Raw genomic sequence first — 19,948 nt, forward strand, 5'->3', positions numbered from 1 at the left:
CCTGCCTCTTGTAACTAGAAGAGGTGAGATGCTCATTCGCGAGCAGATCCTCAGTTATCATTCACTCTAATGCAATTTCATGGAAGAAGATGAACTGTGACAAACTTTGTGTCTGTAGGATTACCTGCTGTACAGCACTCTGCTTGTGGGAAATGGGCCAACTAATAATGCTGGATTACAGAATAGATGGAAATGACTGAAACGTATTTTCTTTTGGGATCAGAAATGTTTTGCTAGAAGTCTTAGAACTTTCATTAAATTTAGTGACAGCAACTGGCATGGACTATTTTAAAAAGTACACATTCAGCAAATGTCTGCTGAGAACTTTACCAACTCCATTTTATCTGTTTTCTAAAAAAAGGTCCTATAGATTCTGACACAGCCAAATTGCTGTGGCATGCAAAAATACTAGTGTTAGCTAAACCCTGGTAATTGTACAAACATGTGCTTTTAGCTGGGGCAAACACAGGATGAATGACATTAACTTTTCTCTTGGGTATAGACTAAACATACTTCTCCTCTCAGGAGGAGTCATGATTGCAGGTCCAGCAGGGCAGCCTGGCTAATGGGCAGTAACTGAGCTTAGCCTGAAGATGTGTCCCAGCTTGATGTGAAGCCCAGCTCCTTCCCCACAATGACAACAAGGGGCCTGACCTGGTGAGTAGAGAGGGAAAGTGTATTATTAGTGTTATTTAATTTGCATTACTGTGATACTTAAGAGCTCTGGTTTGGATTAAGGACTTTGTTGTGCTAGGCTCTGTTTAAACACATAAAAACATGACAGCGTCCTCAAGAGCTGCCTGCCTTACACAAACACACATGGAAGTCAGGTATGGTTTCATGCTGAGGTTGGGCTTTGTCTTCCTTAATGCCTTGTGCTGTAGCAAGCATGTTGTCAGTTGTTGCAGGCCCTCCATATCTCACAGCCCACACCTCAGCCTGCTCCTGGCTGAATTGGTAACTCGCCGAGTGCCTGTGTTTGTGTAGTATGCAGTAGGGTACCCAGAAAGGTACTTGAGGCCAAGTGGGACAGACCTCCTATCTTAAGGGTAGCTACAAAAAGACCCCAAGTATTGCAGTTCTGAGTGGGAAGAACTGGCTGAGCATGGAAAACAAGCATCTAGCACTAAGCAGCTCAGGTGTCAGGAGAAGGCAGAGTTGATCTGGCGTGGGCAATACTACAAGACCTCTTGAGACTGATGCATGCAGGATGACTAAAGGGCCACAGAGCTTGTTATTCCATGGGAAGTATCTCTCCATCAACTCTGAGGCAATCTGTTTAAAAACAACAACAAAACTGCCTTTGGAGGCAGCTACTAAAGCAGGACCAGTGAGAAGCAGTTAGTTTGTCCTGTGAGAAATGTGAATTTGTTTTGCCTGTAGGCTGTTCATAGGACTTCTGGCTTTAGCACAAGTATCATAGAATGTTAAGGATTGGAAGGGACCTTAAAGATCATCTAGTCCCAAACCCTGCTGCCATGGGTAGGGGCACCTCCCACTAGACCAGATTGCTCAAGGCCTTAGAAATCCTACCTTGTTCCCTAAAACTTCCTCAGTAAAGGTGAGTTATAAGCAATATCTGTCTTTCAAAACAGCGATTCTTCTTTTACCCTGTGAAGGAATGGTGGCATGATCCTGAGAAGGAACTGGATAAAAACCTGTTTGGGTAATATCCAGTGTTCAGTGGCCTATAGTGACAGATTCATAGTGGTGTACATCCAAACGGTGCTTGAATTTATCATTTTCTAAAAGTAAACAAAGAGCTCTCTGTGCAGTAATCTTCTAATTTCCCCTCTTTCTCTCAACATTAAAAATGTGACTACATTACTTCTTAAAAGCCTAGACTCATAGAATATCCTAAGTTGACAGGGACCCACTAGAATCATCAAAGTTCAACTCCTGGCCCTGTGCACAACATCCGAAGAGTCACACCATGTCCCTGAGGGCATTGTCCAAATGCTTCTTGAACTCTGTCAGGCTGGTGCTGCTGACCACTGCCCTGGGGAGCCTGTTCCAGTGCCCAACCACCCTCTGGGTGAAGAACCTTTTCCTAATATCCAACCTAAACCTCTGTTGGGGTTTTTAGTTTAGTCCTAGTTTTTTTTTTGTTAAAGGAATTTTTTCCCATAGCATGTTGCTAGGAGATAAATGGCCATACTTGAGAGGAGATAGCCATACTTAAGAAAGACAAAAGGGCCCGTCCAGGCTTTTGTTCTCACCTGGCGGGCAGTTCAGTTCGCTCTCAGCGTCTGGAGGGAGAAGGTGCAGAGAAAGGAGCTGCTGGTTCCCGTTTTCGGTGTCTTTCCTTTCTGCTGGAAACAACACCGGGGACCCCAAAGCTGCTTTCCCTGCCCTGCTGGAGCCTGGGCTGCGGCCGCCCTGCCCCGCTGCTGCTTCGAGCCTTCGCTGCATTGTAGCCGTGCTTACCCTGCCTGCCTGGAGCCCCGGGGGGTTCCCCTTTTGGATACATCTCGTCTGCCACCCGGGATTTGTGTTTGTGCCTGCCGCTCCAGCCTACCAGTCCAGCCTGCTGTTTCCGGGAACCCGGGACCAGCTGCCCACCGGTTTGTGAAGCTCCTTTGTTCCACCCTTCCCCGGGATCCCAGGGCACCAAAGCAGCCGCGTGCTCCCCGAGCTCGCTCCGGAGCGCCCCCTGCAGCCGCGGGGGAACCATCGCACCTGCCCTGCTCACCGGGAGCCGCCAGCGATCCCTGCCGGCTGCGAGCGGAACTGCACCCGAGGGGAAAGGGCCCGACAGCCGAGAAGGCCGGGACTGGGTTTGTGTTTGCTGTTACTGTCATAGTTGTTGTTGTTTTGTTCGACTGGTTATATATCTACCTATCTATCTATCTATCTATATATATAGTAAAGAACTGTTATTCCTATTTCCCACATCTTTGCCTAAAGACCCTTGATTCCAAAATCATAACTCAGAGGGAAAGGGGTTACATCTGCCACTCCAAGGGAGGCTTCTGCCTTCCTTAGCAGACACCTGTCTTTCAAACCGAGACAACCTCCCCTGACACAACTGCAGGCCATTCCTTCGGGTCCTGTCACTGGTCACTACAGAGAAGAGATCAGTGCCTGCCCTTCCAATTCCCCTGATGAGGAAGCTGCAGGCAGCTATGAGGTCTCCCCTCAGTCTCTGCCTGGATGCAGACCAAGTGACTCCACCTACTCCTTTTCTGGTTTCTCCTCTAGACTCTTAACCATCCTTGTTGCTCTCCTTTGGATGCTCTGTAAGAGCTTTTTATCTTTTTCCTACTGTGGCTCTCAGAACTGCCCCCAGCACCTGAGGTGAGGCTGCCCCAGTGCAGAGCAGAGCGGGACAATCCACTCCCTTGCCTGGCTGGCAATGCTGTGACCAGTGCCCCCCAGGACAGGGTTGTCCCTCCTGGCTGCCAGAGCACTGCTGACTCATGTTCAACTTTCCATCAGTCAGGACTCCCAAGTCCCTTTCCACAGCCCTGCTCTCTAGTGTCTCGTTCCCCAGTCTGTATGTATACCCAGGTTTGTCCTGCCCCAGGTGCAGAATCTGGCCCCTGTCTTTGTTGAACCTAATTAGAAAACTAATTTAATAATATTCTATTTATAGATAGCCAGTCAGTTTGGTTGTGTTCAAGATCTACAGAGTGCCCATCTGGACAAAGTTCATCAGTATGGCTACAGCATCATTTACATGTAAGTTGTATGTGATGTGCTGCTTGCAACTGCAGCGTCTTGTGGGTTAAACAAGTTATGTGGTCAGACTGATTCCAGGAAAGCATTTACATATCAAAAGATGTAAGAATTCTCAAAACTGGTATACGCTTAATAAACAAACGTCCTCAGGTGTTGTTCAAGATGGTTTGGTTTTGTTCGGAAGGAAGGATGCAATGCAGTCAAGGTGTTGTGGTCTGACTGATAAACCAGTTCTGGTCGAGATGGGGCACAGAGCCTACACCACTTAGCTAACCTCATTGAAGAAGTGAAGCAACTTGCCTCTTCTTTAATGTATTGTGCTCTGGCTCACTCCTGTGATCAGTCACTCCCCAACAAAAAGACACATTTTTACTCTTGTAGACAAAATGTATAAACATTTGACCCCTGGAAATATGATATACAGCTAAAGACAGCCTTTAAAAAACCTGGAGTATGTACATGCATTAAAAATTTCACCTATCTCACAGGACCAGCATGGTAGAAGAAAAGATAATCAGTTGTCTCTCTTGGTCTCTCTCTCCACCCCACTCCCTCATGCCCTTGCACTCCCCCTCCCTTTTACTGCAGGATGTGCCAGCATTTGTCTTGGCAAAAGCCAGTCTTGGATCTTAAAACTGAAGAAAACTCCAGTGTGTTCATGACTGGCTCAGCCTTTACCAGGCCTCTTGTCCTCCTGCCCCAGCCTGCACCATGAACAGAGTATGTGGTGGTGGGTGTGCTCTTGAGAGGTGCAAGAGAGGGGCACATGGCTCCCTTGCAAGCACATAGTTCAGGCTTTCATAAATCAGGGAATGGGAAGTGTGTGTAAATGCATGTGTCCTGCTGGCAGAGCATGAACAGATGCCACAAGCCACGGGACAGTAAGAGGGTGCTACCATTCAGTTTGATCTTGGTCTGTACTTTCTGTGGTGAAGTCAAATGAACAAGTGCTTTGTGGGCAGTGATAGGGACCTGGGTCCTTCTCTGGACTTAGGGCAGGTAACATCAGCTGATGGCTGTGTGATTTCCACCCACTGCCCTCTGCTACACCATACACAGCTACTGGTTGTTTGCTCTCCCTGTCCAGGCAATCTCTGGCACTGCTAGAAAGACTGCCAGCAAATCTTTCCACCATCACCACTTTTAGCAGTGGTGATTTTGTGACATAGAAAACTGTCCATTTGGAGTTGCAAAGCAGCTCATTTTCCAAAGAAACTACCAACCAACAGTTGGGTGATTCTCCTTCAGCCACACTCAGTCTGGTCTGAATTTCAACCAGGAACCAAGATACGACAGCTTCCAGTTCCCACCCCTGGTACCTCACAGTGTCTTGTCCTGATCATTAAAGATTAAATTACCCTGTGAGTAAACACGTATGCTGTACTTAATGCATATGCATCTGCAAAGTCCATGCCAGGACTTGGGATGGAAAAGGTCTGGTGGGGCCTTATGCATCATAAAATGTTAACAACTTATGAAGCTCCATCTTAAGCTTGCTCTATTTCTCCCTTGTTAAATTTAAAGGAAATTTTTCTTGTTCTCCTGGTCATTATTTCATATAGCATCTTGTTTTTGTGTTAAGGTCATGATTTAGTTTAAATTACTAATTCTCTCTCCCTGTTGTTTTCTTTTCTGACATATTTAAATGCTCCTGTCCCTGCTCATCCATTCTTGTTTTGTTGCTTTCAAATCAGTTTCTTTTACAGTCTTCTGGACAGTTTTCATTTTCCTGATCATCAGGGGTTGTGGTCTATTTTTTTTTTTTTTTGTAAATATGGGTAACAAGGGCTGTATGCATTGTTCAGGATGAAGTTTTGATACTGCCTTATACAATGGTGGTACTGCTTTTCTAATCAACTAAAGTATCTTGTCTAATATATCCTCTGACTGTGTTCACCTCTGCCATGGCTGTGTCATACTGGTGGCTCAGTTATCCTGTAATGGATGAAAAAGTTTTGGTCTTTATTCACCACTGTTTCTTACAAATACTGTGTCCCTGTCTTTACAGCAGGAGCTCCTGCTGCCCAGGTGTATGACCTTCTATGCTGTGAATTTCTGAAGTCATCACATTTTTCCTGGTATCCTACTCGTCCTCTCTGTTATGTGCCATCTCACCTTCAGTATTTTCAGTACTTTAGTAATTTCAGTAGCACACTATTATTATTAATTTTATGCCTCCATCAGCCCTGCTTAAGAGAAATAATAAATAACATCTCCTTAAATTTTGTCTTATACTGTTCCTGGTGGGAATCTCATCTTTAAACTTATAGCACAATACTTCTGCTGCAACTCCTTTTCATCAATGGCAGAAGCTATGTATGTGCCTTTGCCCATCTATTTCTGCCAAACACTTTTCTCCAGTGCAAGAAAGCCAGGAGGAAAGCAGACCTCTTAACCATGTGGCAGAGAACAGAAGCGTGTCATGATATGATCAGCCCTGAGCAGAGATGGGGGTAGGATCCCTAGAAGTACTTGGCAAAGCAGTTGACATACCTATGGAGGGGGACAGAAAAGGATTTCTGCTACTTGTACCATATTCCCAAATATGTTTTGGGAGCCACTGTGGAGGCACATTTTACTGGGGTTCAGCAATACATAGCTGTGGCCTTTACTCCATGCACAGAAGAGGCTAAAAACCACCCAAAACCAGTCTTGAGTTTGTGTGGCAGTTCGTCTTCAGTCTGGTCAGTCCATGGGGGGAAGTCTCAGAGCTTTGAGTGCAGTGTTTCCAAAGGCTGAGAACAAACCCTAAGCATTTGTGAAAACCGCAGAGTGTACAGTTAATACACCCAGATGTGCTGTCAGCTCCACAGCACTGCACTGGAGTGGATGGAGTGTGTAAATCTTGGAAAGGTTAAAGCTGAGAGACCAGTGATATGCATAAAGACTCATGTTCCTTCCAGGAGGAGGAGGGGGTTGAGGTGTTATCATTCTCCATTAATCACTTACATCTCCAACCTGCCTAAATCCTCTGAAAAGAACCAGCAAAGAAAACACCAGCTGCTGTAGCTCCTACTTTTTCCTCTGTAACCACCAGTCTCCCTCCCTCCTCCCTGCCTTCCCCAGACTGTTTATTTTTACTGCTCGTGAATCAGCCAGAAACTTGCTCCCTGCAACAGGATCAGCTGAGAACAAGCTGCAGATTGAATGTTCCCTGAGATCCTGGGTTTGTTTTGTAGCTTAGGACCAGGACCAAAGCAGTGGAGAAAAGGAGAGAAAGTGATACCTTCTTCCTCACCCAGAGATGGGACTTTCATTCTGCAGAGAGAGGGACTTTCCCAACTTGCTCTTTGACTGCACTGCAGCTTTCACTAGAGATTCTGAGCCTGCTAAGCTTATGAAAGTCACTTAAACTATGGGTGCTTTGGATAGGGAACCATTGTTTTGTACAGGCATGCCTAAGTCCTACAGCAGCCTGAACCACTGCACCAGAACACCCCACCACACCACAAGCAGCACACTCTTCCCTTTGGACATGGCTGTGCTGTGATGTGAGCAAAAAAAATAGCAAAAACATTCACCTTCCAAGCTCAATTGCTCCATGGCTACCCCAGCTCTGACATTAGTGCCTCAGCTCGCACCAGAGGCAGGGGCAGGGAAGTCCCTATGTTAGTGAGGTCACTGCCCTGCTTAGTGAAAGCCATCCTGAGTGACAGCCAGGTATATGACCGGGGTAGTGAAGAATGGCAAGTGGTGACAGAGAAGTGACTGATGGGGAGGAAAGAGCTGAGACAGGGGGAAACAAGGGAAAAATTGAAGGAAAAAAGGAACTGAAACAACCCCCCTAAAACAATTTTTGTAGGAAAAGAGAAAAAGAAAAGGTAAAATCATTCTTAGGAAAATGAGCATCTTCCTAAGCCAGGACAGGCTTGTCTCTCTGGTGCCTCTCTGAACCCACACTGCCTAACCACAACACCCATGAGTGCAAGACCTGTGCATTCTCCTGCCACACCACAGTCTCGGTCCCTAGTAGGATCAAACTACTGATCTCCAAGCAGTGAGAATCTGGGGAATCACTTTTGGAGTTCTGTCCTCCATAGAGCAAAAAACAAGGAAAGCCTTATTTGCAGAGCCGCCAAAATATTAGCTTTCTCCAGATTCTTGTGTTCAAACAGTCCACAGGCCACCCTGACATTTGCCATCTGACAAATCATGTAATCCGATTTAAATCCAGCATTTCAATTTGTATGCCTCTGAAAGGCATGAGGTGCTAGCCCTGTCACCAGGTGGAATGGCAAAGCACTTGACTTGTGCAGAAGGGTGCGTCCCCCACGCAGCACTGCCACGGCACGCACGCAGAGGCTGAGCTGTCAGCTGGGCTCTGGCCTGGTGCAGAACTGCTAATCTCACACTGAAGAGGCTATTTGCTGCCAAGACTTCTCTGCCAAAAGATAACTTTATAATACTGATAATCAGGTGCCTTGTGATGATAAAATGCCTGTTGCTTGCCTCTGTATGAAGAGTTTCTTGCTGACATGCTACTTATTATGGCAAACCATGTTAATTACAGAAAAAGCAATCTTTCACTGAAAAGAACCAACAAAATCTTATCTTAGCCTAGAAGTGGAGAAAGTGCAATCAATTAATTTGTTTCTGAGTCTAACCTCTAGACATAATAGATTTTATAGCATGGCTATATATTGTAATTACAGGATGGAGCAAGTCTATACTGTAGCTTGTATTTGAGTGTGTAATGAGGAGTGAAAGATTGATGTTCAGTGTGGTCAGATGACTAATACACTGTTAAAAGCTGAACTGGTCGAGCAAGAGTAACAGGCACCCGAGATAGCATTTGATGTCTTGCTGAATAATGATGTTGTTTCCTATGTTGATTATCTTCCTTTAACCTGGCAATTAACTTGTCCTAAGAGTACTGAGTGCAACACAACATCGAAGACACTGCTGCTCCATGGGTAGCTGGTGTCATGCCACTACTCATCCCTGTGGTCTTTATTCTCCCTCAAGAACACTAGGGGATTTTCCCAGACTGTACACAGTAGGCATGGATATATAAACACATGTGACAGATGACAGATGCCTTCTGAGAAATTGCATTAATGATACTCTTCAGTCTTGTCTGGGAAAACAATGAAAGTAAAGACGAAGGTGAGAAAACACCATACCTTGATTGCAAAATAATGTTAGGTAAACCTTTAGCATAGACAAAGTCACTTTCATCCTAGGATTTGTGGGGGCTTTTTTTGTGTCAAACATATCCTTTTTGTAATGTGCTTCATAAAGACCTAGAGCACTCTTCCTCCAATGGAGTTCAGTGGGGTTTTAGCTCTCCTGCTGTGTTCAGATGATGATAAAACAATGTTGGGTCATTACAAGGTTTAAGTATGGTAGATGCCCTACATTTACGGTGTCTCTCTGTCTGAGTTCTCTGTAAAACTTCACTGTGTGCTTGGCAGTTTAAGCCCCAGAGATTTTACTGATTTTTTACTGGCTTTATAACCCAATCATAACTTCTCTGAAAAAAAACCCCAAACCAAAACCAACAGGTGGGATTGAGGTTTCACTGCAAAAACAAACAGTCAAACAAAAATTTTAACAAAATAAATCCTTCGATAAGGAGGTTTCTAGCACAGTATTTGGTAAACTTAGTGCAATACTTGCACACTGTATCTTCAAGCAATGCCACTCCTGAACTTTGAAAGCTGTAGGGCTCAGTTGTCACAGAAGTTTTTAAGGCTACAGGCAATAACAAAAGAACTGCATTTGTAATATCTGCATTGCTTCTGATAATTTCCTTGCCAGGATTGCATTTAAGGCTCTAAGAGCTTGACTGGCAATGTCTAGGCTACCTGCTCCTGCAAGCAGGGGTGACTCACCTGGAATTTCTATTGCCTGAGCACTAACAAAGAGCCTGTGACTTCCCATCTGCCTGGGGCTCCCGTCTGCTGCCCTGTGTGCCTTTGAAGACAACGTGTATTCAGAAACAGAGGGGGAGGCAGAAATAAAGGGACAGGGATAGCAACAAACCCAGATTACGGTTTGGGCACCTGCGCTTCCTGTTTCTGAGTGGCTCCACTCACAGTTACAATGCTTAGTTTCTTCTGCTCTACAGAGGTACCCCCTGCAATCCTTAATGTCAGAAGAAGCTTTTGATAAACAAAGCCAGTAAGTGAGGTAGGATTCGGATATGGAGAGGCATCACCAGAACCAAACTCTGTCACAGTAGCAAGGGATGCTTCCTGAGTGTGTAGGCAGTAGGAGCCAAGTAAGAGTGTAAAAGCACTCCATGAGCTGATAAGAGCGGATTAAGAATTTGGCACTGAGCAAACCACTAAAGAAGGACATGTTTCAGAAAGGCAGAATGAGAAATCAATGCCCGTGCTGTTCCTGCCCTAATGAACTAACCACTGCTGGAAATGGTTATCTCAGGATATTGTTGAAACCCATCTACTATGATGGACGAGATGTTTTAGGTGTTGTAAGAAGGCATGAATGACGCTTGCTGACACTGAAGCTCCAGAAGCACTACACATGATTCTCATTTTCTCTCTCACAGGAGGCAGAAGAAAAGATACAAACTAGTAATATCCAGCCTTCTGTTTCACACTCACCTACATGGGGTCCAGGTTGCTTATATGGTAGAGATCCCTTCACGCCCTTGTCACCTCAGTCTCAAGCATCTCTGCCTCCTCTCCTGCACTGCCATCCACCAGCTGGGGCTGGGTGTGTGAGGTGGGGGTGTCCGGAGGAGAGGGGGAAGGCAGGCGGACAGCTCATGTAGAAAACAGCTTTGCAATGCCTAGATCCTGCAGTTTTTTTCTTTCCCCCTATTGTTAAGTGGCATTGAGCACCAGCAAAACAGGAAACTGCTTCCTCCAGCCGCTGACCCAGCGAACCCAGGGCAGCTGCTGGCTGTGTAGAGTGGCCTCCCCACGCCACCCTGTTCCTAGAAAGTGTCGAGACATTTGGAGGAGTATTTAAGGAAGAGTAAAACGTACCAGTAAATCTTGAATAAGATTTGCTGGGCATTCTCAACAGAGGCAGGAAATAGTGCTGGTGAGGTGGTAGGTGACCCTTTTCTTCCTGAGACAGCAACACCCCACAGTATCAAGAGAATACACGCTGCTGGGGTTTCTGTACTTCTGATGGGACTGCAAATGGAGGATAGCAATGACATTGTGGCTCTCTTTATAATTACACATCCCTGGGTGATCTCTGATAACATGTTATCCTCCCTGGTGATGTCCTGCTGACCTAGAATTCCCATTGATTTGTTTTGGTTTAGTTTTTGGTTTTGGTTTTTTAAATGTTGTGATATTCTTCACTTGGTCTTTTAAATACTTACATAGCTTAAAAAAATTCCTGTAACCTCAGTGTGAATGTTTGGTGGAAATTTTTCACAAGTGCATTTCTGTCTTTCTGAAAGTAGGACACATCGATGTGAAAGAAATGATGCTCAACCTAATCTCTGTCACCTCATTACTCTTGAGCTCCAACTTAATTACCTCCCTGATGCTTTGCACAGCTCTTAACCAGACATTTTGTGTCTACTTAAAAATCTGCCATGCTAAATGAAGTGATGACTATATATACCCTTCCTGCTGGAGAGAGGAGATGTGAGGTTTGGTAAACACCATTTCTAGAGCACCCAGAAGGTGCATGATATTGCACAGGCTTGATCCTGCACTAGTAGAGTTCACAGATGACTTACACAAGACCCACTGAAACCATGCTGAGCACTTATGTCACAAACCCACGGTGCCGCACTCATGGCCACACAGTCTCTAGTTGATGTCTCTGTGGGCAGTGCAGTGTCACTTCCCAGCAGTGGTGGCAGCAGCCACAGACTGAGGACTGAGAGGAGGAGGGGACAGGCAGGAGAGCTCAGCTGTGTCACCTCGCAGGCACACTCCTTCAGAACAGGCTGCTCTTACACTCTGCTCTGCTCTATGCACAGCTGAAAGTTACCAGGATCAGTCAAAACACACGGTGGATGTTCAAATTGCATCTCTCTCCTTTTTTATCTGACCATTTTCCTCCAGTATTTTGCATTGGATTTGGAGGTATGTGAGATTGTCTTTTGCTTGCCCTGTCCTTCAAACTAAGCACATATGATAACATGTTGCTTCTTGTCTCTAGGCCCTTTTTCACACTTCGGGAGTTAAATGAATTGGCTCTTTAATTTCATTGTTCCCAGGAGTGCATCGAGCACTACAGCATTATTCCTGGATTCAGTACATACATGCCATTGCAGGGTCTCCTTAGAGAGCACAGGTGACACCATCACTTGTACAGATGAACAAATCTGCATCTGGGCTTTTCCTTCAGCCTTTTCCCCCCATTTTTTGTGAGATGGGGGCTTGTCACAAAACCACTTCAAGCATGTGTGAGACACTTACTAATATGGTAAATATACATCCCTCATCTTCCTTGACAGAGAAACTTTCTAAAATCTGGATGGTACTTCAAAACCATGTAGGCCTTGTCCAACAAACAATCTTTTTGCATCTCATTCAGATGGGCTTTGGTTTGCACTACAATAGTAATGTGGTGCATTAGAGTTTTAAGAAATGTATCCATATCTATTTCCTGGTCTCCCTCACAAAATATAAATCACTGTTAGCATTGCTATTACACAATGAAAATCAGTGTCTGTTGAACTCAAGGTTACACTTAACCTATCTTTGAAACTCATTATGTGTAAATATAACATGATATTAAATAAAATAGGAGGGATTCATTAAAATGAACAGAAATGCTTAGGGAAGAGCTTAGGGTAAATTAACTAGTTCCTAAGACATAAGGAGCCTGTTTCTTGAGGAGATCTGTTTGGAAGTTGGCCTTCTCATTAGGAGAAGCTTCTCACTCAGTAGCTTTCTGATGGCATATTGTGGTCTCAGAAAGATCTTTCTAAAATGCCTTGTTTAGTTCTCTGTTGGAATCTATAAAGTATTCAGAATCTTTCTCTTTTTCAGGGTTACCAGCTGATGAGGCAAATAACATTGCTTGGTGCCTCTGTATCTATCTTGACCAACAAGTCTCTGATCATTGCCCCCTTGCATGCCCTTTATTTCTTTTCACAAGAGCCACTTACAAAGAAGGTTAAGACCCAATCTCAGAACTGACATTCACCGGTACAAATGTAACCCACTGATAGCTTTGTTGGAAATCCACCTAATACCAGAAAAAAAGAATAACTGTTCCTTCCTCTTGTTAAAACTTCTTTTTACTCCCCTGGCACAGGGCTTAGGGATGTTTTGGTAGCTATTCCAGGGTTAATAGTCTTTCTGCTCAACCAGCCTCTGTTAAATGTTGGCTCTGGAAGGCTTTTCCTTTGCCTACTAATCTCAGATCTGGTGAGGCCAGTAAGGCAGTGAGGTGTGCATCTCTGTTTTTACAGTGCTAATGATAGACTTGTAAAGGGGGGAGGCTGTTACTAGGGTTTTGCTCTAACACTGACTCTTTTTCCTGTGCATAGCTATACTTTGACGTGGTATTCTTGAACTTATAGATCAAAGAGAATTACCAGAATGATCCACTTGTGAATTGTGGGCCATTATCTGTTATTAACTCATCTTGAGCATTGTGGTGAGCAAACTGTAATTTACAGTATGTTATTACATTTCTGCTCACTGTGGTGTGCAGCAGCTGAATATGTGTGTGTGCCAGTCCATGATGAGTAGTAATCTTTGCTGGCTAATTTAAATAGATCTTTGCCAACCTCTACTAAGGTTGATCAAGAATTTAATTTACTTCTAATAGTTTTGTTTTTCTGCTTCCTGCCCCTCCCACCACATTTAGGAGAGAAGATTTCACCTTCTCCTTTTCTCTTCAGTACATGCTTGCTTCCAGGAAAACTTGGAAGCACAGCAACAACCTCCTCCAGTTCTCTGCCAGATTTCCTTCAGGATTTAATGATTCAGGTGGCTTCATTTGCTAAATTTTTGCCAAAAAAAAAAAAAGTAGTTCTCCACTGACACCATATAATAAAGTTGAGCAAACAGGAGGGCTGGTAGGAGACTTATTTTTATTGCCTGGCCCTGGTCACATGACAGATCAGGTTACAAAATACTAATACCCCTGCCAACTCTCAGGATCCACCAATTCCTCTTGCTACTGTTTTAATCCAACCTGCCTTTTCTTATTTTCTTTTTTTTTTCCTATTTTTTTCTATTCCCCCCTCCCCCCCCCTTTTTTTTTTTTTTTTTTTTTTTTGTGAGGGCATGGGGTGAGGGGAAAGACATCAGGCTGGGGCAGGAGATAGAGTGAAAAGTAAGTATATCATGATTGGGAGTATCCCTTTAGCTCCTTCAGTGTTTGTTCAGCACTTTTTCACCAGCTGAATAGCTTATTCCCTTGGAGTGTTGGCAGCCTTTGGCAAAAGTAAAGCAATGTCAGCATTCCCCTGTTCCATCTATTTTTTGGAAAGGAATCGTTAAAAATGTTCCATTTTCACCTTGTTTGCAAGTTGTGATTAAGGCTTCTCCCCCAATTAAATTGTGACATTCTGGCTTGAAAAACAACTTCAAGATTGGGAAGATAAGCTAACACACATGCACACATGCAAAAAAAAAAGAAAAATCCTCCTTCTTTCTTGTGGAAAGAAATTCAGCAGTTCAGTGGAGCCACTTCTTTTATTAGCAGTGAGACAAATATATTTTCCAAAAAATTGCTGATAAAACAACAGATTTGAAAAACATAAACTTCATGCAACTCTCTGGAGTTCTTCATGGCAATTTCCCCTTTGTCCCTTGTTCCAGTATACAGCAGAACCAGAGCTTTAGTGCCACTGGTTCCTGTAAGGAATCTGCCTGCAGAGGTAGATGCCCTGTATCTTTGTACAGTCTCTGATGTGGCAGCCACACTGCTACTGACACCTCAGCTACATCAAAGTGGGCACCACTACGGCTGTAGTGTCCCAAAGGCACACCTCAGCAACAGAGGTAGTGCCTAATAGAGGGGGGAGAGTTTTGTGCAAAAGGGAAAGAAACCTCTGTGGTGCCCTTCCCACCGGCATTGATGCTTTTTTCAATAATAAAACTCCACCTTTATAATGAGGAGCTGTGGCACATAGAGGTTAGGAGACCAGTTCATGGCAACACAAGACTTCTCTGGTGAACTCAAGAGTCAGAATTCAGGTGAGAGTTGTAGTCCCTGTGTTACAGCTACAAGACCACCCATCTTGTCTTCTGGCAAGCATGAGTGGAAATGTACTTCTGCCTTCCAGTGTCTGTGACCATGGTAGTTTCCAAGGGGGAGTATGTTGCAATTGTTTTAGTTTTTCCATTTCTGCTCTTCTTTCACAAGTTGCCTATAAAAATCTGCAACAGTCTTACATTGTCCATGTTCAGAGCTCTCTTGAAAACACAACCCTACTCTGATTTCTGACAAAACAACCTCTTGTAGTCAGGAGTGTGTTATGACTTCTCCAGCAATCAGGCAGTGTTAGAGGAAGTACGTGTCAGCAATGACTCCATGCATCCACCCATCTTCGCTTGTTGTACCACCCACTGACTGTAAGCTGGTAGGGGCAGGGACCATCACTAAAATTCTACAGGGTTTTGGCCTATCAGTACTTGTAACCACAGCACTGATGGTGTCCCCTTAGAATGCCTATTTTCAGGAGGCTTCAATCACATACATTCCTTATTTTTTATGAGATTTTTAATGCTATGAGGAACAATGGAATTTATTTTACTGAAGTCTTTCCTCCTCAACTGCAAATAATACAAGTGCAAAAGCATCAGGAGGATAATACCATCCATGATATAGGAAAGTAGCGTTGGATCTCTACACTTCCCTTGACTCTTAACACAATGGAGTTACCTTAATAACCTCGTAGACTTTCATAAACCATGGCCGTGTTGCAATGACCTGCGTCTTGGGTATTTGTTTCCTTGTTCTTTAGGCAAGTTTCGTTTCTGTGTGTGCAATCACAGCACCCTCTACTGCCTCCCGCTGAACCTGCAAAAGGACCGTGAATAATTGTGAACTCTAAAAAGGATTTTTGGAGTGACTAGGCTCTCTGATATCACGCGTGGTTTCATATATGGAACAACACCTCCACCATGAGAATGATAATGCAAGAAGGTATTTCAGTTCTGTCTAGAATGCAGACCAGAGCTCATAAATGAACAGTATGAATTCCTCAGGGGCTCAAGCACCTATCAGCCTGAGAGCAGCTTTTCCTTTTAATCTCTAAGGCATTATCTCTCACTTTTGTTAGGTCCAAGGAGGAAAAATAGATCTGTTTTCCTAATGATAAACACGAAAAGGCACTAGGTCACGTGCCACTTCTGTGTGTTCCCGCACCGACTGTCACGGGCTTGACAGAAAACTCCCCTGTTACAGAACCCACCCCTCAGGAGCTTCAAGCGTCAGGGGTGCGAAGTGCCCTCTCGGCCCTACCAGGCGCAGGTTTCCCCTCTGCTCTTTTTGTACAAATCCAGGGGTCTGCCTCGTTTAGTCTCAAATCCCGCCCCCTCACCGCCAGCCGCGCTCAGCGGCGCCCCTTACACCAGCCCCTTCAGCGCCTCACTGGGGGCGACGGGCCGGCTCCAGGTGAAGCCTGCGAGCGACTCCCGGTGCCCGGGCACGGACACCGCGGCACGCGCGCTAGGAAACACGGTCTCCAGGCGCCGGCAGGAGGCGGGGCCGCTGGAATCTCACTCGTCCCGGCCCAGGAGCAGGCGGGGCCGCCCCGGGCCCGCCCAGCCCGGGCCGCTGACGTGGAGCTGCCCTCGCGCTGCGCGTGCGCGCGCGGCCCTTCCGGAGCGGAGCAGGATGGTGCTGCTGGAGAGCGAGCAGGTGCGGGGCCGCGGCCCGCCGGGAACGGGGGCGAGCCCTGTGTGCCGCCGCGGAGGGAGGGAGGGACCGAACGAGCGAGGGAGAGAGAGAGGGGCGCTCCGCAAAGTCCCGCGGCGACGCCGGGCCCGTGCCCGCCCCGGCGGAGTGGGAGCCACTGCGGGGGAGGGGAGCGGAGCGAGCGCCGCTGTCGCCGGGGACTCTGGTTCGGCGAGGCAGGAGGGCCGGGGCCGTGGGAGGTCCGGGGTGGGGCTCAGAGCTCGTGTCCGGAGTCAGAACCGCGGGCCGGGCCGCCCCCGGCTCGTGTCCTGCAGCTGCAGCGTGGGGAAAGCCGGGAGTTCGCCTTCCCTCGGCGCTGCCTCCCGCGGGCAGGAGACAGGCCGGGGCGAGGCCGGCGCTGCGCGGGGCGAAGAGCTCGGCGCTCGTGTGGTGGCTCCCAGCCACGGGCGCGTCTCTTTCTCTTGCAGTTCCTGACGGAGCTTACCAGGCTCTTCCAAAAGTGCAGGACTTCCGGCAGTGTTTTCATAACGCTGAAGAAATGTAAGTGTTGAGACTGTTACTGGATTAAAGAGGTGTTCCTCTAAATCTGACTGAGTGTTGTCAGCAGGTATTTTAAGCGATACAGATGTAATCCAGGGTATCTGAAAACAAGAGCGGCCATATGGACAAACCAGCCAGCTGATGGTACTACTGATGGCAGTACTGATACTATTAGCCCTACAACTACTAGTTGTACTAGTACTATTAGTACTAATAACCTTTGAGTAAGACTGTATTTCAGACTGCAGGAAATACTGGGACTTTCTGATTGTTAAACAATAATTGAAAATCGCTAGTTTTTTGTAAAGGGAGAGTTCTGATGTTTTTGTGTGTTCATGCTGCTCTGGTTCCTGGCTAGCTGGCACTACTTGAGAGGCCATGTGTCGAGGCAGCAGGGTGACATGCATTTAAAGCATGCTGCTACTCGAGCAGGCGGGGCATGCAGCATGTTCTGGAGAATTTACTTTATTTTTTCTGGCAGATGTTGTTTATGGAACAGATCCTTCTGGTTTCTAGAGTAAGGGTAATTTGGCAGCAGTATTAGTTCTGATGACCTCAAATTCCAAGGTGTTTTACAGACCTCATGAGCAGTTTTTAACATCTCACATCAGAAGGCATCTGTTGATTTTAACGAAATTAGAATAAAAATTCTTTTTCAATACAGATGATGGCCGAACAAAACCAGTCCCACGCAAAGGCCACGTAGAAAGTTTTGAACCAGCAGACAACAAGTGTCTCCTAAGAGCAACTGATGGAAAGAAGAAAATTAGCACAGTGGTAAGTGACAACTTTAAGTTAGAAAGATTAGTGGCTCTGTGTTTTTGATTTAATCTCCACATTTTAAGTGAAACTCAAGAAAATGTTAACTGAAAGTTGAAAACTTGGTGTGTGTTTACTTTGAATGGGGGATTGGGAAAGGCTTTAGCTGACTTTAGCTCTGCTCTGTGATACAACACAAGGAAAAATGCTGCTATGAGAAATAGTTGAGAATCTGAGCTGCATTTTTATGGCCCTACAAGTGAATCAAACCTTTGAATGCTTCTTCACATTCTTCCCATTTGAAAACACGTGACTTAGGAATGAATGGCCTGTAGGGTGTTTTGTTAATTAAGGAGTGTTTTCAGTTTTCTAAATCCCTGTGACATACCAGTACAGCATGTTGAACACTGAATGTGATGAGTTGATCCAACTGCTGCTAAAAACACCAGATGGTAACTGGTGGGTAAACACATACTGATACTTGGCCTGTAATAGAAGCCAGAGTTTCCATGGTTAACCTCTGGTATTACTTTCCTAGGTGAGCTCAAAGGAAGTAAATAAATTCCAGATGGTAAGTTTTATATGCCTTTTATCTTTCTTTTCTGTAAGTAGTAGAAGTGGTCAGTTGGAAGCACTGGACAGCTGTGAACAGGTTGATTCTGTGCTGAACTGCCACAGAAACTAACTTAGACTACCCATCTGTCTTAATCTGTTTAAAAAAAAAAATTCCTGTTTTATTTTATTTAATCTTGTATATTGGTTTAGAAACAGTATTTTCTGGTGTAGGGTGTAAGAGCATGATTCCCTGGGAAAAGGCAGGTAATTAGCCATTTGTAATACATAAAATGTTACCTCTTGCATATTGTAATTTATATTGTTCTTCTAAACGGTTCTAATTGTTCTTTCAGGCATATTCAAATTTGCTAAGAGCTAACATGGATGGCTTGAAGAAGAAAGACAAGAAAAGCAAGGCCAAGAAGAGTAAAGCAACACAGTGACAGGACAGCGTACTACCGTCACTATAATAGACTTGACCCTTGCTCAAAGCAAAGTCCATTTCTTTTTATCATTTGTCTTTGGCTTTCCTTCCAGCAGGATACTGGGATGTGATCAGTACTTTTTAAACTGAGAGCAGAGGTGCTTTTTGGATTGTTGTATGGCAGGAGTATGTACAGCATTATACCGAAATAGCTTTACACTCAGCTGGTTTGTACTTACACTGCTGCTGTTTACTCTGCAGTGTAAAACCTGTGGGGGGGTAGCACAGGTTGAAGAGAAATGCTCTGTACCACCAGCAAAACAAGGCTGGAGCAGGAATCTCAGTGACAGATGCTCAGTTTTATAGATGAGCCTCAGCAGTTCTAGGGAAAGCAGGTGCTAACATATTATCAGGAACAGCTGCTTTCTTGGTTCTGTCTTAAGCTGAGGGACATCTCTACCTGATGCAATGCAGATATCCCCAAGGCAGCCAGCACAGTGCTTGAGTTCTTGCAGAGCCTTCACTCCATGCTGATCCAGCTGTTCTGACCCCGGCTCAGGGTGGGGGGAGGGTAGGACTCTGTGTAATGTTCCCCTCAGACATTGCTTTAAAATGCTCATGTCACCTAAACCTTTTGTTTTTTAAAAACATCATCCTTCAGTATATGCAGGGATCTGAATTTTCCTTCCTTCGTATAAGCAGATGCAAAAAGTAAATATGTAATTGCTCCTATTAAACATAATGAGAAATGGATTGAGTGTAATGACAGCTGTGACTTGTCTTGGTGAATTGGTAGGAATGGCACAGCTATCTATGCCTTTAGGATTGTCTGCTGCTGCTGGGCATTGCTGGTAGAAGCTTCACAGTTCTCAGAAAGTTTTTTGTTTGTCTTGCAAGTTACCTCTACGTATTTTAACTTTGCCCTTCTCTTTGCTACAAGAAAGGGCAGAAAAAGTAAGTAGGTATTTATTAATGTAATGAGCCTACAATGGCAGTCATTAGAGAAAGAAAGAGGTCTAAGTTATTTAAACAGAAGGTACCAAGTGGGGAGGGAGGGCAAACACCAGTATAGTTCCAGAAATCCTTAACATTCCTGCATATTCATCCAGTGTTTTGCTGTGAAATATAATGCATAGTTAACTATAGCTGCTGTAAATCATAGTTTCTCAGCTTTATTCTTCCTGATGTGGGGTTGTGTTGCTGTTTAGCTTCAAGAAGGTAATGATA

The 19,948-nt window shown here is 45.0% G+C and overlaps 1 protein-coding gene and 1 long non-coding RNA gene across 2 annotated transcripts; both read left to right on the forward strand.

Moving 5' to 3' along the window:
* Positions 1-531: 531 nt before the first annotated feature.
* LOC138110796 (uncharacterized) lies at positions 532-4,982 on the forward strand. The gene is made up of 3 exons (XR_011151065.1): positions 532-657; positions 3,596-3,681; positions 4,270-4,982. It is a non-coding gene; the product is annotated as an uncharacterized lncRNA (long non-coding RNA).
* Positions 4,983-16,348: 11,366 nt separating this feature from the next.
* On the forward strand, positions 16,349-19,484 carry SRP14 (signal recognition particle 14). Its single transcript, XM_069017675.1, has 5 exons — positions 16,349-16,446; positions 16,911-16,983; positions 17,648-17,760; positions 18,281-18,313; positions 18,651-19,484. The coding sequence occupies exons 1-5, from the start codon at positions 16,423-16,425 to the stop codon at positions 18,738-18,740; spliced, it is 333 nt and encodes a 110-aa protein (XP_068873776.1). The 5' UTR covers positions 16,349-16,422; the 3' UTR covers positions 18,741-19,484.
* The last annotated feature ends 464 nt before the right edge of the window (positions 19,485-19,948 follow it).

The sequence above is a fragment of the Aphelocoma coerulescens genome, chromosome 5 (assembly GCF_041296385.1).
Source record: "Aphelocoma coerulescens isolate FSJ_1873_10779 chromosome 5, UR_Acoe_1.0, whole genome shotgun sequence".
Taxonomy (NCBI): domain Eukaryota; kingdom Metazoa; phylum Chordata; class Aves; order Passeriformes; family Corvidae; genus Aphelocoma; species Aphelocoma coerulescens.